The sequence below is a fragment of the Lissotriton vulgaris genome, chromosome 3_2, assembly GCF_964263255.1.
Source record: "Lissotriton vulgaris chromosome 3_2, aLisVul1.2, whole genome shotgun sequence".
In the NCBI taxonomy this organism is placed as follows: Eukaryota; Metazoa; Chordata; class Amphibia; order Caudata; family Salamandridae; genus Lissotriton; species Lissotriton vulgaris.
Genome location: NC_141690.1, coordinates 119,776,863 through 119,792,878, shown reverse-complemented (window position 1 = coordinate 119,792,878; position 16,016 = coordinate 119,776,863). Strand labels below are relative to the sequence as shown.

At 46.0% G+C, this 16,016-nt stretch overlaps 1 protein-coding gene across 1 annotated transcript in view; it reads right to left on the bottom strand.

Annotated features, from left to right (window-relative positions):
- Positions 1 to 328: 328 nt before the first annotated feature.
- BOD1L1 (biorientation of chromosomes in cell division 1 like 1) overlaps positions 329 to 16,016 on the bottom strand; it is a 449,046-nt gene continuing 433,358 nt past the window's right edge. The window contains exon 19 of the mRNA XM_086964081.1: positions 329 to 1,659. Coding sequence (XP_086820207.1) covers positions 1,539 to 1,659 — 121 coding nt within the window. The 3' untranslated portion in view covers positions 329 to 1,538. The remainder of the gene's footprint in view (positions 1,660 to 16,016) is intronic.

The window sequence follows — 16,016 nt, the reverse complement described above, 5'->3', positions numbered from 1 at the left end:
ATTGCTGGGGGTAAAGATTTTCTAGATCCAGTGTGACACCCGTGAGATATATGCAAGGTGAGGAATATATGAAAAGTAGTATCCATCAGAACAACAGTTTGCAGCCTTCTTCTAATCAGTAAATAAAACCAGCATGTTTAACATTTTGGCCAGGAATGCAGAACACCATCACCTCAGAACCAAGACAACATCCCTCAAACATGTCTCCGTAATATCTGAATTCAATGCTTCTTAAAATCATATTTACATATCCCCAGTGATGAGTTAAGAATAATTTCTTGAAACATGGATATTTAAATATTGTAAAAATAAATCAACCACACTTCTATTTGTTAAAAACCTCTTTATAATATATACATGTAAAACGTTGGTAAGAAACTAAGCACTATTTGACTCAGTAAAACATACATTGCAACAACACTGAATTAAATTAAAACAAACAATAAAAACAAATAGCTTTAAACCAATTCCATTTCATTTGGCAACATATTTATGATAACTGCATAAAACGGCCATAAAATAAAGCTCCAGGAAAGAAACAGTGCCATTGCAAAATGAAAACTGCTTGGAAAAATATTCTGGAAATAGCACCAGAGTTCATTTCTTAAATATGTATATAATACACAACATAAACACTGAAGCCTTATTTTTCTTTTTTTGGGGTTTAAAAAAAAAGAAGAAAGCCTTGCCCCAGCAAATCAATATCATTTGAACAAATATGTACAGATCCAAATGTTTTGAAGCTGTCAACGCAGTTCATTCATACCCACTCAGTTAATTACATTTGAGCTAAACCGGTTCTAAAAGGTGAGATGATAATGATATTTGGTCTCACCCACGTTAGTATTGCACTAAATTAAAGTCAGAAATAAATTACAGATTCAAACAAACCAACAACACTATGATGCTTTTCTTATGTATACCAGCTATCAATAGTAACAAAACAATCATCTTTCTACTTTAAGGACTATTAGTATCAAAATACACCAATATGCACTGGCAATGTAAACAACTACAATATGTTTAATGTGTGATTAAGGCATTCTATGAGGATTTCCGTTTTTGCGTTTGTAGAGTTATGGTAAATTCAGGTGGGGAAGTGTTTCTACCAATGTCCAAGTTGCATTGTTAAACAAATTAAACAGATTATGTAATACCTGTCACTAAAATAACTTTTTAACTCTGGTAAGGTCTATATTCTTAGTGTACAACATATTTTACATAACTATGTACAAATTACATTACATACGTATAGTACAGTATATTGGGTGCTCTTAAGTTAGGTTCATCACATTAAGAGACCTCAATTATGGAACACAATATGTCACTTAGAATCCGTTAGCCCAAGATTTAGAATCTTTGTGAAATCGATTTCTATTACTCCAGATGACAAATACAATCCACAACAGTGGATATGGTTTTGATATCTTAACAAAGTTCCTTTAAAAACATATGTATTCTAAAAACTAAAATGTCGGCATTTGCAGTAATTCTGGAGGCTGATAAAACAAAAAGACGAAAAGTAAAAAATCAAAAAATCACTGCTGTTTCTTTCGCTTTATCTGTGTTTCTTCAAGTGCCTGCAGGCCGCGAGTCCGTGCAGGTTGGGGACTGGTTTCTCTCCGACGTTTCAATGAGGAGGCGGGCTGAGGTTTCGACCTGCAGTTATAGAAGGATACACAATGACAAACCGCTAAGAAATGCTGGTAATCAATTGTTTAACAGCGTTTAATATTGTAGATACAAATGCATTTACAAAATGTAAAGGACATTAAACACACAAGAATACTCAAACACTGAGCTATGCCTCCAAAACCTGGATGCATTTTATAGAAACAATTTTAGCAGTCAGCCAGACTCTAGGAACCTTTAAAAATAATGATACATAATAAATTAAAAATACATATACATAGTGGGGCTTTGGGTGGTTCTCTTTCAGTTATGTTTAAGTTGGAGCATTATTCAAAGGTTGCATCAGCCCACTGAGTAGCACACAAACAGAGCAATGGGCCGCCCTGCTTCAGAATTTACCTTTGCTGGGAGTTCCATTCATATTTTAGAGCAGAACACTGGTCAGACCCTTGGGTATCTGATGTTCCGGCATGTAAAGTGACTCTTCTATCACAAGACTAGAGGCTCAATTAGAGGACTGGCTGCTCATTGGTGGCTCTATTATCATATCATGGGTGACCTCAGAGATCTTATTCCATGACATTTTTCTGCATTCATGTTGTGTACTTTTGTTACTTCCTGCTGCTGGAGTTTTTCAGAAAAGAAGATAAGTCATAAGATAAGCCTCTGTGTCTTTAATAGAATCAAAAATTCCTGCCACTTTAGTGTGGAATATTTCTATTGTTTGCCCCAATATGCCATTCCAACAGAAAAAAATAATAACATCTCCAGCCATCACCATACCCCACTGCACGCTGGCCCTCCATAGAGCGTAGAGTTCCCAGTGTGTGGAGCAAGAAGTGGGGCTGGAGATGTTTTATAATCGTGTGTCATCATCTGTAAAGAAGCATGCTCTCGCTTGCTTTATGCTCTGTGTGCCATTAAGGTAACATGCTCTGGTGGCATGCAGAGCAACGCATTCACATCAATGTCGTCATGCAAGGTCATGCAATAGGACCTTGCGCACTGCCATTTTGGAATCGTTGATTATGGGCTAAGCAGCCAAGCACTAAGGGTAAATATATTTAATGCTGTTAAAGCCTATGCTTGGAGAAATAATTAAAATAATTGTACTACCAAACGCTGGACATCAAGTTTCACGGTGGGAAGCAGACTGAATCCACTTTATAACTTTACTATTCATAAGCAAGTAAATAGTAGGATTTTTATAAAGTGTGAGTTTGCCAAGACGTCTTAGAGCTAGCGTTCCTGCCAGGGAAAAAACCCAAAAAACACAATCTACTGAAGATTACAGGAGAATATATTTTTTTCAACAATTTTGTAGAGGAAGATATATTAGATTGCACAATCATTGCACAAAAGGCCCGGACATCCATAGCTCGTAGGCCAGAAAAGTGAAGCTTCACCTCCCCATCTTGTTTTCCTGATTTTGGCAACAGTTACTAGTTTTGCAGTTTCGGTTAGGCACATACCGCGAGAAAGATCTGCAAAAAAAATGCAGGACCTCCACTGTACAAAGCTTTGTGGATAGGAAGGCTTTAAACGTGATCCTCTCTGTCACTGGTAACCAGCGAACGTCATGAATGCCCTTGGAAATTGGATCAAACTTGGGCATCTTCTACAGCAGACACATTTTGAAGTGACTGAAGTTTCCGCAGCAACCTTTTCTGTATGCTCAAAAATAGGGCATTGCAGTAGTCATTCATTCATTTGGTTCCTTATTTTGCATTTTCAATTAACACCATAAAAGTACACTAAAAAGTAAGAACATATACAGTTTTAAAAAACCACGAGTAGAGTCACATCGGGAGAGGAACAAGACCTGTTAGATACACGATCCATATATAATACAGATGCTCGCCCCGCCTTCATTCTATCAGGGTAAAGGCATTTGCTCAACAAATTCCTCTAGTATCCCTCAATTTAACTGATTGTCTTAAAAAATGTGTCACTGCAAATAAAGTCAGATGATCTCGGGCCATTTGCAAATACAAGAGAGCTTCTGTCGCATGTCTAAATTTGGCCTTTTTAAGCAGGTTTATTGAATAACGGCGCGTGGGCAATGAGTAAAATGGGCATAACAATACAAAATGAAGGGTGTCCTGCAGAGATCGTTGATAGCAGCCGCAGGGACCCTTTGACAACTGAATTTGTAAAACCTGCCGGCTCAGCTAGCAGGTGATGTAAAAAGTTGAGCCTAAAACGCGTTATTAAAAATCTATCCTGGGCATTGTGTATAAGGGCTAGATAAGGCTCCATTCCTGCACAGGACCTTATGAGGGCATGTGCCTTAACTGATTGTTTATTACTGTCCCTGACGTCTCGTGCAATGGCTTTATTTGTGAAAAACATCTTCTTTCCTCTAGCCTAGTCCTGTTTTGTTATACAGGATGGCGTCAGAAAAAGATCCTCACACCCGATGCTTTCCAAGCACTCCTCAACGTACTTAAGCCAAGGGATAGTCATTCCCTTCTCCCTTCCAAACAGTCCATAATTATCTGTTTTGTCAGACTGGCTTCTGGGTTGACCCAAATCTTTAGCCATGCAATCAATGGCCTACTCCACACCCTATCTGCTAAAAAGTCACAGCCCAATTCATCATGGATAATATGAGAAGAAACACGCTGGGGGATTTTAAGAAGCCCTCACAAATATTTGTTCTCCTCAATTTGGAGTTTAGACACATCCACCATCCCCCACAGTTCTGCCCCATAAGCTACTTTTGAGTAACAGATAGAATTGTATAAAACCATCATCTGCTCTGGCGACCATCGCCCCAATCTACGACCAAAATTCATTATTGCCCCTGAGCTAGATACTAATTTGTAACATTGTTCCTCAATAAGTGGTTTAAGATTTAGGACCTTATCAAATAAAATTCCCAGGTAAGAGAAGGACTGAACCTTCGCTAAACTGAAAGTACCTATTTTATAGTTAAAAATATTTCCCCCACTTTTTGGGCCCACTTCCATAACATACGATTTAGACAGGTTTGCAGTTAAATCTAAACCGTTCATAAAATCCACAAACCCATCTATCAGACACTGCAGTCCAAGTGGAGTGCGTGCCAGCAGGACCGCATCGTCTGCGTAGATCAGGACAGGGATCACTCTGCTTCCTATTCTGGGTGAGTCCACATTTAGTTTAGTTAGGGATTGTTCTAGACCATTGATGTACAAAGAACAAAAAAGGGGCCAGAATACACCCCTGTCTGACCCCACTAGTACAATTGAAAGGCTCGGTGTTATCTCCTTCCAAGTTGTACCTCACTTTGGCCGATGTATTCCTGTGTAGGGCTCTCAAGATGTTAATCAGGTTGGTGTCTACCCCTAAATTGGACATTATGGACCACAACTTCTCCCTATTCACACAATCAAAAGCAGCAGCCAGGTCCATAAATGCTAGATAAACCTTTTCCTTATTAACCACTGTATATTTTGTCACCAGAAAATATAGGTTCAGGCATTGATCAGTTGTAAATCTGCAAGCCCGAAATCCATACTGTACTTCAGTGAGAATGTGGTGTTCCTCTTCCCAACTCATCAGACGATTCAGGACTGCTCTGCCCAACACTTTAGCTGATATGTCTATCAAGGACATGGGGCGATAACACTGGGGGCTATCCCTGCTCCCCTTTTTAGGTCTCGCCTGTCGATGCGCATGCGCATCGAGCAAGCGAGACTATTGCGAGTTATCCACTCTTTATCTAACTGCAAGGAATCGTGGCGATTCCTTGCAGTGCCCGTGACTTTTAAGGTCAATGCGCATGCGCATTAAGCTTATGCGCATGCGCATTGACCTTAAAAGTCACGGGCGCGTGCACGTCCGTGTTTGTTTACCCTTGCCTACTCTCTCTCTCCCCTCTCCGCCCCCGTTCCGCCCCCTCCCCTTCCCGCCGTGTCGCATTTCTCCTCCCCCCTCCCCTCTCTTCCCTCCGGCTTTTTTTTTGTTTATTTTACCCGCCGTGTCTCCGATCCTTTCGCTCTCCTCCCCCCTCCCCTCTCTTCCCTCCGGCTTCTTTTGAAGTGTTCCTGACAGTTACTCGCAAGTGGGTTGGAAGTACAATAAATACATGAACTTGCCCTTTCATGTGTGGAGGCTTCTTTATAGAATTGGTGACGATCCCCAACACACTGGACTCATCAGCGTGCAACCCTGTGCAATATCGCTCCACATCCTCCTGCTGGAAATCTTTTGGATTCTCTGTTTTCTAAAAACAACAGGCAAGTACTGGCTATTTTAGCACTATGCGTTAACTAATTTCAATGAAAAATTGTATACCATGGCGGTAAGTACCTTTTGCGATGCTTGCAGCATTTGTCATTATCTAAGATGTATGTGACGGTTCAACTGTATTAACGGCTTCAACCTCAACTGTCACTGCAACACTTCATCATTACGCTTTGGTTATGCGTTGCCTCCATCTTGAGATGACAATCCGAATGCATACAGCGCAACGTTCGGTATACTGAAGCACTACGCAACATGCGTGCTACCATTCTCATTCTTGCTGTGCATTGATTGTGCTGCTCAGAGTTGTCCGTCTCTGTTTACCCGCTCCGCCCCCTCCCCTTCCCGCCGTGTCGCATTTCTCCTCCCCCCTCCCCTCTCTTCCCTCCAGCTTGTTGTTTGTATAATTTAACCCGCTCCGCCCCCTCCCCTTCCCTCCGTGTCGCATTTCTCCTCCCCCCTCCCCTCTCTTCCGTCCGTCCGTCTTGTTTATAATGCCACCGTGGGTTCCCTTTCTGTACCGGGTGTTGATGGATGTTTTCAGATTTTCTGCCCGACCTCCAGTGCGGTTAAATTCCCATCTTTCCCTCCCCATGTGCTCCGATCCCCTCCCCCACCTCTTCTGCCCGTGATTGCCGCTCCGTCTCGCTCGGTAGTGGCAGGGAGATTTACTCTCTGTTAGGTTCCCGCGGGGAAAATGAAGGCGCACAACATAAGCACAGATAAGGAGGAGGCAACCTGCTCTGTGCCAACAAGAACGGACCAGCCCGAAAGAGGAATGTAGACTGACTGTTGCTTGCAGCACTGCAGATAAGGGTTCAAATAAATTGATAAATCGTGTTGCTGTTTTATTGTAAAACCGAATTACAGGAGAGGAAAACCGCGACAGTATCTTTAAATCTGTAGCAGTGTACTGCTCGTCTCCATCAGGGTGCAGGTCTTTGTAAAAATGGTTTAATCCTCTTCGTACCGACTGTTTCTGTTGCTAGTAGAGACTCCTTGCTAATAAAATATATCACCTTGTAGTGGATTTAATTGAACTCTACATTCGATGTTCTGTTTCCGGTAAAGCACCACGACAAACTATCTGCAAAAGTGTGGTGGGGAACTTGGGTTTAAAGCAATAACATGTTTGAGAACAAACTTTCGTGAAATAATATTTGTGGAACCTTCAAAAGATCGCGCCTTAAAAGATGGAAAATGTTTTGGAACCCAAGTATAACCAACAAGTTCGTATTTACGTCCGTCCTTTCTGTGCTGCTTCCAGTTCCCATGTTATTATTAGGTCTGGCCTTTGAGACGCTTTAAGCGGTTTCACCTTATTGTTTTTCCACGAAATCCATACATGAGTTGCATACAAGGAGAGTGTTTGTCAGCACGCTTTATCTATTGGCCCGTTAAATTGTCATTCACGTTTTGCTTCCATCCACCACCGCACGGCATATCGCAAAAAGCCATGGGTCAGCCTACTTTACCCATTGGCTCCCTTCGTTTTGAGTGACTGCACAAGACCTGTGCACATTGTTCTTAGCCACCAAAATAATACTTTCTCTGCAATGGCCATGCAGGGGTGAAGTTAACTTTTCATTTAATGTATTCTTTTATATAATATAGCTAAAGTTCTGGCTGTTTATTTTTCCTGCACTTCGAGTGCTTACTTTATTGGGGATTTATTTCCTTACTGCTTTTTTAAGTGTTGACATTTTAACATTGTAGCTAACTAGGATTTGAGTGCATGGTTAATTCCTTTTTGTCTTTTTCACAAGTAATACAATGTATGGCACAACTAAAGGAGACCACTAGTAAAATGGCCACAATAGTGAATGTGTTTTTTCATTTTTATTTTTATGAAAGCCTATGGTGGACACGTATAGGTAGCATTTTTTTGTGGTACATATTACAGTAAAAAGGTGTTAAACGTTTTATGTAATTAGAGTAACTAACTGCTAGCATTAAGAAATGTGAAAAAGAATCCGTGCTAGCTGTGAACCGAGTTTGGCTTTTAAGCCGTTCAGGTTGGTTTGTCAGACTTTTCCCAAAAGCACCAAATTTACTGTAGGCCGAGACCTATCCAGGAATGTGTAGCTCCAGAAGGGGTGTTTGGGTTTCTAACCAGGTCAATGTGCAGTTTGCAGCCGTTGGTGCTGTGCTGGTTTAGAAAGTGTCCGGTACGCACTTTCTGCAATATACTGTTTGTTGCCTAGTACAGCGGTTCTTTGTCCTATGGCACAAGGCTAGCCACCTGGGATGCAGAGCACTATCTTTTAATGCAGAAAGAGAGGAATAACGATAAACACAGCACCACCTTTTACAGGCAAAAAATAAACCTGCAGCTCTATAGGAAAGACATTTGTTACAGCAATCCATTTAGTCTTACATGAAAAACGTATGCAACGCTATGTCTGTGTGTGTACAGAGCAATAAGGCAGCAACTCGAAACATCCCCTCGCACAAGATGTGGTGTAACAGGAACTTACTCATGCTGGTAGATGGCAGAATGCCCTGTACTAGTCAATTGTTGGATTTGTGTTATCGGCATTGAAATACAGCCAGTGACCAGATTTGTAATGCCTGGGGAAATGCTGATAACAGCCTACTCTTGCACTGACCTTACTTAGGTTCCCTTTCATCTCTAATGTGATTAGAAAACAGTCTGGGGGAGAGACAGGTGGCAGACAGTTATTCGTCATTCATTTATTGCAGAAATAGCCAACAGAGTCTTTGTCAAACAAAGTACAAAAAGTAAAGTACATGCAGTAGACAGTCGCAAGATTAGCCTTTAGAAAAAGTTGCATCCTTCCTGAAGATAGATTCCCTTCTAGGCAAAATTCTCACAGAATTCCATCCAATCTCGGTTTAGTTAGAGTGCAGTTTGGCAAAACTCTGAACTGGTATTCTGCAGAGTCCCTGCCCAGAAGTTTTGCCCAAATATTTACGCTGTACACTAAAGAAACTGAGAGAGCAAAGACCAAGCCCACAAGCATTGGCAAAAGTCTCGCCTATGGGCAAGCTATTGGATTTGGCAATGAGTTGGGGGTGGTACACCAGAGGGCAGGTGGTCCTACTCTCTCTCACAGCCTCCCCCAGCTCCGCCCCCTCACTACTTGATTGCACGGCCGCTAGGCCGTGCCTCCCCTACTCTCCTCCCCCCTCCTCCTCTCCTCCCCTGCCTGCCTGCCGCATTTCTCCTCCCCCTCCCCTCTCTTCCCTCCGTCTCGTTTCACACACACCCTCTCCCCCGCTCCGCCCCCTCCCCGCCATGTCTGCCCCCTTCCCGCCGCCTATTCATGCCTCTCAGTTCACTGAGTACTCTACGCTCAGACCTCATATGTTGACCACCTCACTCACCCTCAACCCCTCACTCACCCTCAACCCCTCACCCCCTCACTCACCCTCACTCATCCTCACTCAACCACCCTCAACCTCACTCACCCTCAACCCCTCACCCTCAACCCCTCACCCTCACTCACCCTCAACCCCTCACCCACTCACCCTCACCCTCACTCACCCACCATCAACCCCTCACCCTCACTCACTCACCTTCAACCCCTCCCCCTCGACCCCTCCCCCTCAACCCCTCACCCTCAAACCCTCACTCACCCTCAACCCCTCACTCACTCACCCTCAACCCCTCAACCCCTCACCCTCAACCCCTCACTCACCCTCACTCAACCACCCTCAACCTCACTCACCCTCAACCTCACTCACCCTCACTCACCCTCACCCACCCTCACCCTCACTCACCCTCACCCTCACTCACCCTCACCCTCACTCACCCTCAACCCCTCACCCTCACTCACCCTCACTCACTCACACTCACTCACTCACCCTCAACCCCTCACCCTCACTCAACCTCACTCACTCACCCTCAACCCCTCACCCTCACTCACCCTCAACCCCTCACCCTCACTCACCCTCAACCCCTCACTCACCCTCAATCCCTCACCCTCACTCACCCTCAATCACTCACCCTCAATCCCTCACCCACCCTCACTCACCCTCACTCACCCTCACTCACCCTCAACCCCTCACCCTCACCCACCCTCACCCTCACTCACCCTCACTCACCCTCACCCACCCTCACCCACCCTCACCCACCCTCACTCACCCTCACTCACCCTCACTCACCCTCACTCACCCTCACCCTCAACCCCTCAGCCTCACCCTCACTCACCCTCAACCCCTCACCCTCACTCACCCTCACTCACCCTCAACCTCATGCTAAAGATTTACAAAAAAACCCATAAACAATTCTAAATGCACTAACTCTAATGCTGCGAGACCTATTGCATTTCTAATGCTTGTTGAAAATTGGCACTATTATGGCTGTAGACCACGAGCGGGGTAACCCTGTGGCTGTATTAATCACTCTTGTTAAAACTGGGCCCCACAGGCCCACTTCACTTAAAAAAAGGTCCGGCAGGATCCCATCCGGTCCAGGCGCCTTATTTCGGGTCAAGCCCTTGATACCCCCCACAATCTCTTTTAGCGTGAATTTTAGCGGCACTATCTCGCGCCCCCTCCACCCCCCCCTTCACATTATACTCCTGGGCCTCGATGGTCCCTCTGCTATAAAGCCCTCTAAAGTGTTCCACCCACTGCTGCGGGAGTACATTAGACACAATCTGTGGATTGTTTCCGTCTTGAAAGCAAGGGCTATTAACTATCTTCCAAAAAGTTGAAAGATCTCTCTTTTCAGCCGCTCCCCTGAGGTCTTCCCATGTTTGGGTCTGGAGCGCTTTTTTGCGACGCCTAACTGCCTGCTTGTAAGTTAGTCTACAGTGCATAACTCTTTGGGTGTCTCGTGGCTTATTTTTTGGGCTAGGGAGCACCCTCTATCAAACCACTTCGGCTCAGTCATTTTCTTGCCTTAGGCCATCTACTAGCCTTCCTAACTCTTCGAATGCTTCCAAAAGCGGAGAGCCATTCACCGCTAGATCTAAACACATCTATAAGTGATGTTTCCCCTCTTTCATGAGTAATTTGTAGAAACTCTCACCAATAAGTCTGGCCCATTTAAGGCGCCGACCTTGGTCAATGACTGTCTCCCTAATGTCCTCTGCCCCACTCCTTGTGACCTTACTAGCCTTTGCCACTGCCATTGCCACTACTAAGGGATTATGATCACTGAAACCACTACAATCAATGGAGAAACTCACAATTCGTTGTTTTACCAGGTGTGATAAAAGTATAAAATCGATGTAAGAACTGCATCCTCTTCCCTTAAAGGTGGGGTTGACCTGCTTATTATGTTTAATGGGTAACAAATTCATTGTGTGTTCCATACTGTGGCTTTTCAACACCCTACTTAGTTCCCTTCCTTCCGCGGTGTGCTCAAAATGGGCTCCCTCTTCTAAATTACATGATGTCCACTCTTCGGTGAACTGTATCAGTTTTGGACATAAGTGGCAGTTAAAATCCCCTGCAATTAAAATCAATGGGGCCATTGCGCCCTATTATTGCTCTCTCTGTGACCCTAGTCTATACTCGCCTACTCTACATCCTCCCGCATTATAAAAGTTAACCAACGTTAAGCTGAGGTCCTTACTCTTGAACTGTACGGCTATCATACAGTCCGATCTCCACTTCAGGTCTGTCCAAACTCCATCCAGACTCAGGTGTACCCATATTAGGAGGCCACCCCTGGCTCTACCTGCCGTCAAACTACCCGCTGGAACACCAAAGGACTTCAACCCTGTTAAATTAAAGTTAGTGTGATCCACTTCCCAGGTTTCTTGGACACAGATGATGTTAAATCTAGTAATGTATTCCAGCCATTCCCTATTCTGGAATTTGGCTGATAGTCCCGCCACATTCCAAGATACTAGCTCTAGAGTACTCCAATGTACTCTGCGGGGGGCAACAGGGGTCCTAATGGGTCACTATCTGTTTGGGTGTTTATGTGTCGAACTTTGCGTACATGATTCCAATTGGACAGTATTCGGAGTCACTTCTTTTAAAAGTTCCTTTCCTAATCTTCTTAACTGTAACTCCCCCGCTTTGTCTGTCTTGTCCTCATGCAGTCAATCTACCTCACTGAGGTGTCTACCCCACCCCAGTGGTGCATATTTATTAAACAACGGGAGAGCATACTCTTCTCTCGGTTGAGCTACCTGACTCTCCTGTGGATATTCTCTCTGAGCATTGTTGACCAGGAACTCGCTCCTCTCTCTACGGATCCGACCAGGCCCTTTATCTAACTGCACAGTCCAACCCCTTCGATCGTCCCACACCCTCCGATAGGCCCAATATTGGCAGGCTTGTAAAAATAACTTAAATCTTGTACCTGTATATTAGACTAGGTACCTGTCTGGGAGTCATGAGTAATATACCGTACTACTTTCGGATCTTTAAAGTTCACCACAATACTGTCCCCTAGTGTAATTTTTTTCCTATTTCCCACCCAACTCACCCTCCTTACAAGGAGGATCTTAGAGTGGGCCTCTTGGGGCAAAGGTCTATTATGGTTTAACCAATGTATTGTTTTATTTTTCAATTGGTCATGTGATTCCTCTGCCTCCACTTTTAGTTCAGGGACCCCTGTCAGAACAACAACATAGGGTGAACACTCTGGGGGCAGGTCTAAACGGGGGTTGCATTTTCTTCACAAGGTTTCTTTCCGTTTCCACATTACCCGGCACCCCCTGTAACCTAACACCATCTGTCCTGCTCCTGCCTTCAATTCCACCCCCTAATGTTTTGCTTACAGGTGGTTGTCCCGCACTATTCTCTGCCAATGTTATAGTAGAATTTAGATCAATTACATCCTCCCCCTCCCCCACCCTACCCACATTCTTCAAATGAATACCCCTCTCAATCTTCTCGTCAATACTAACCAAGGTGCACATTATCGCTCGCTCTGCTTTCCCCAGTCTTTGCTCAATTGCATTCAGTCTGTCCACAGGAGGCTCCAACTGGGCCATTAAGAGGGCCTCTATTTTCTTCAAAAAGACTTCCTCAGTCTGCAATGGTCCCAATGCAGTTGCTGGGTCATTACTGGTTGGAACAATGCCCCCTGACTGGGCTCCTTGAGAGGTGTTGACAACCGGGGGGTCCTCATTAGAAATCTCACTCTGAGTATTTTGGGAAATTTTTTTAGACTTCTTCCCTTTCTGCAGTATACCAGCTCGGGTTGCTCCTCGCTTTCTTTTTGCCCTTGCCCCCTGGAGATGTTCCCCTGGCGAGCGAGAGTCCTCAGGAGTTGTTACCACCCCTACAGCTGCATTTGTGGTCAGATGTGACCCTATGCCCCGATGTATCGAGGGAGCTGGATTATCCTGTGTACTAATGATCTCTTCCTGCGGGCCAATCGTCATGTCACTCTTGCGTTGTTTATCTGGCGTGGACACGTTCTGGATGGCCCCCAGGGATGACTTTTTTGAAAATACTGGGTCCATCGAGAGACGACGTTCCGTAAGAGCTATTTCATGGGCCAGAACTGAGGAAGCCCTTGTGATCAATTGGTCTAGGGTCCCTGCAACATACCCTGATGCCGCTCCTTTCCTCCCTAGGGTCCCTGCAACATACCCTGATGCCACTCCTTTCCTCCCTCCTCCGTTTCATGCGGACATCGTGTGGCAAATATAAAAAATAATGCAGCAAATTTTAAACTGATGTAAAAGTTACCTTTTTGCTGTGTCCAGAGCCTTAGAGTGGGGGCCCAGCCCGGCCTCTTCCGGCCTCAAACGGGCCCGTCCTTGGCCCGGACTTAGCCCGTCCGCGTGGCGGAGGCTGATGCTCCCTGAAGTACTTCCGGTGTTATAGGGGAGGGGCGGACAACCTTTGTCGGCCCCCGTGGCTTTCTGGGGTTTGCAGTCCCTCTGGTGCTTTGTCAGGCTCTTGGTGCTGGTGCGCAGCGTCTCCCGCGGAGCGGGAGACGCAAGAAGTATTTTAAAGGCGACAGTGAGAGAGGGGAGGGGCGGACAATCTCCTGAAGGCCCGCGGCTTTCTGGGAATTGCAGTCCCTCCGGTGCTTTGTCAGGCTCTTGGAGCTGGTGCGCAGCGTCTCCCGCAGAGCGGAAGACGCAAGAAGTATTTTAAAGGCCCCGGTGAGAGAGGGGAGGGGCGGATAAACTCCTGTCGGCCCGCGGCTTTCTGGAGCTTGCAGTCCCTCTAGTGCTTTGTCAGGCTATTGGTGCTGGTGCGCAGCAAGAAGTATTTTAAAGGCCCCGGTGAGAGAGGGGAGGGACGGACGATCTCCTGTCGGCCCCCACGGCTTTCTGGGGCTTGCAGTCCCTCCGGTGCTTTGTCAGACTCTTGGTGCTGGTGCGCAGCTTCTCCCGCGGAGCGGGCGATGCAAGAAGTATTTTAAAGGCCCCGGTGAGAGAGGGGAGGGGCGGACGATCTCCTGTCGGCCCCCGCGGCTTTATGGGGCTTGCAGTCCCTCCGGTGCTTTGTCAGGCTATTGGTGCTGGTGCGCAGCAAGAAGTATTTTAAAGGCCCCGGTGAGAGAGGGGAGGGACGGACGATCTCTTGTCGGCCCCCACGGCTTTCTGGGGCTTGCAGTCCCTCCGGTGCTTTGTCAGACTCTTGGTGCTGGTGCGCAGTGTCTCCCCCCCTGTGTTAAATATACATATTCGACCTCTACCCTTCCTGACTCGGGCCCGCAGCGTTCAGAGAGGCATGCTTTAGCTGTGAGGTGTGCAAAGTCAGAGGCACGCAGTGCCCCGAGCCAGCGAGACACCCCTGCTATAAATACAAGCAGTGGGGGAGGAGACAGACCGCTGAACACACACGGAAGCCCGCCCTTGTGCGCCTCACTCACGCACCGGGGATTCTAAGTGCACTAGGCGCTGCACAGAGGCGGTGACGTACATATACACAAGCTGTGTGTGGGGGGGGGAGCTATCAGATTTGTATTTTTTTAACGTAAACATAATTTACTGCTCGCAATTAACAGAATGGTACTTGAATAACAAAGCTAGAAAGTGGACAAGACATGTTGCTGACATCAAATGTATAACCCATGTCGTCTTAAACAGGAGGGTTTTGCCTTTGCTATCTAAGGCGCGGTGATTTGTGGGATTGGAAGCACAAAATCGGTGGCCATGGGTAAGGAGAGAAGCTGAATGGCGACAAGAAAAGAGGGGACGAGGCGATGAGCAAGAGATTCACATCAAGGATAGACTGTGTGGGCGAAATAATATATTTTAAATCACACTCATACAGAAAATACAAGTTTACTAAAAGGGGTCAGCGGGGAGGTCTCAAAAAACGGCTTGATGTGAAAAGCCCTCGCGGGGTGGGGGAGCCGGACTGGAAACCAGAAGTAACCCAACCGCTGTGTCTGCTGGAGAGTAACCCACCCGCTGTGTCTGCTGGAGAAAGTTTCAGAAAGGCGACTGCAGAAGAACCCTTCCATAAAGATTGGTGCGAGCGCGCTACAGGAGACGTACTTTCAATTATCGCGCCTGTATGTGAGCACGATAATTAAAACCACGTGACGGCCTATTGGTGTCTATTACGCGCACCAAGAGCGTAATAGACACCAATAGGCCGTAGGCGGAGCCATGCGCCCGCCTTTGGCCAATAGCGTGCAGTTTTTCATTAAAAGACGCACGCTAAGGCCAATGGGGTAGCTGAAAAGGAAACGCACACGCATGAGCGTATGCGATTCCAGGTCAGCTCAGATTCCCCGTTTTCACCTACTAGAGGTCTCGCGACCTGCGCGTGCACTGCTGCCCAGTGCAACGCAGGTCGCGAAACCTAAAAAGGGGGTCCCAAAACGTGTTTTCCCCATGCAGTTTCCCATAGGACCTTTAGCCGCAGCTACAGCCCGAACTGCTGAATGGGATTACACCAAATTTGGCAAAGAGGTAGTCCTTAGTTCGGACTCGTGCCTTTTGCTTAAATGGTGTAAATCCTTTCAGTAGTTCCTGAGAAAATGACAGTTAAAAGCATATATATATCTATGGGCGCTGAGGATCCGCGCACCCTAAGCGTAACCTGCCGTGCACGAGCTGTATTCTAATTGGCTGACAACACTCCAAATCAGGAAGTGTTGGCAGCCAGCTTGTGCCTCGGGAGAACCAAGGCACCAGAAACCTAATAAACAAATGCGAAAAACGCGAAAGATGGGCAGGGTAGAAACACCCTGACCCCCTAGGCCTGCCCAAGGGGTCCCACAAGGACCCCCAAGGCCCAAAAAAAAAAAA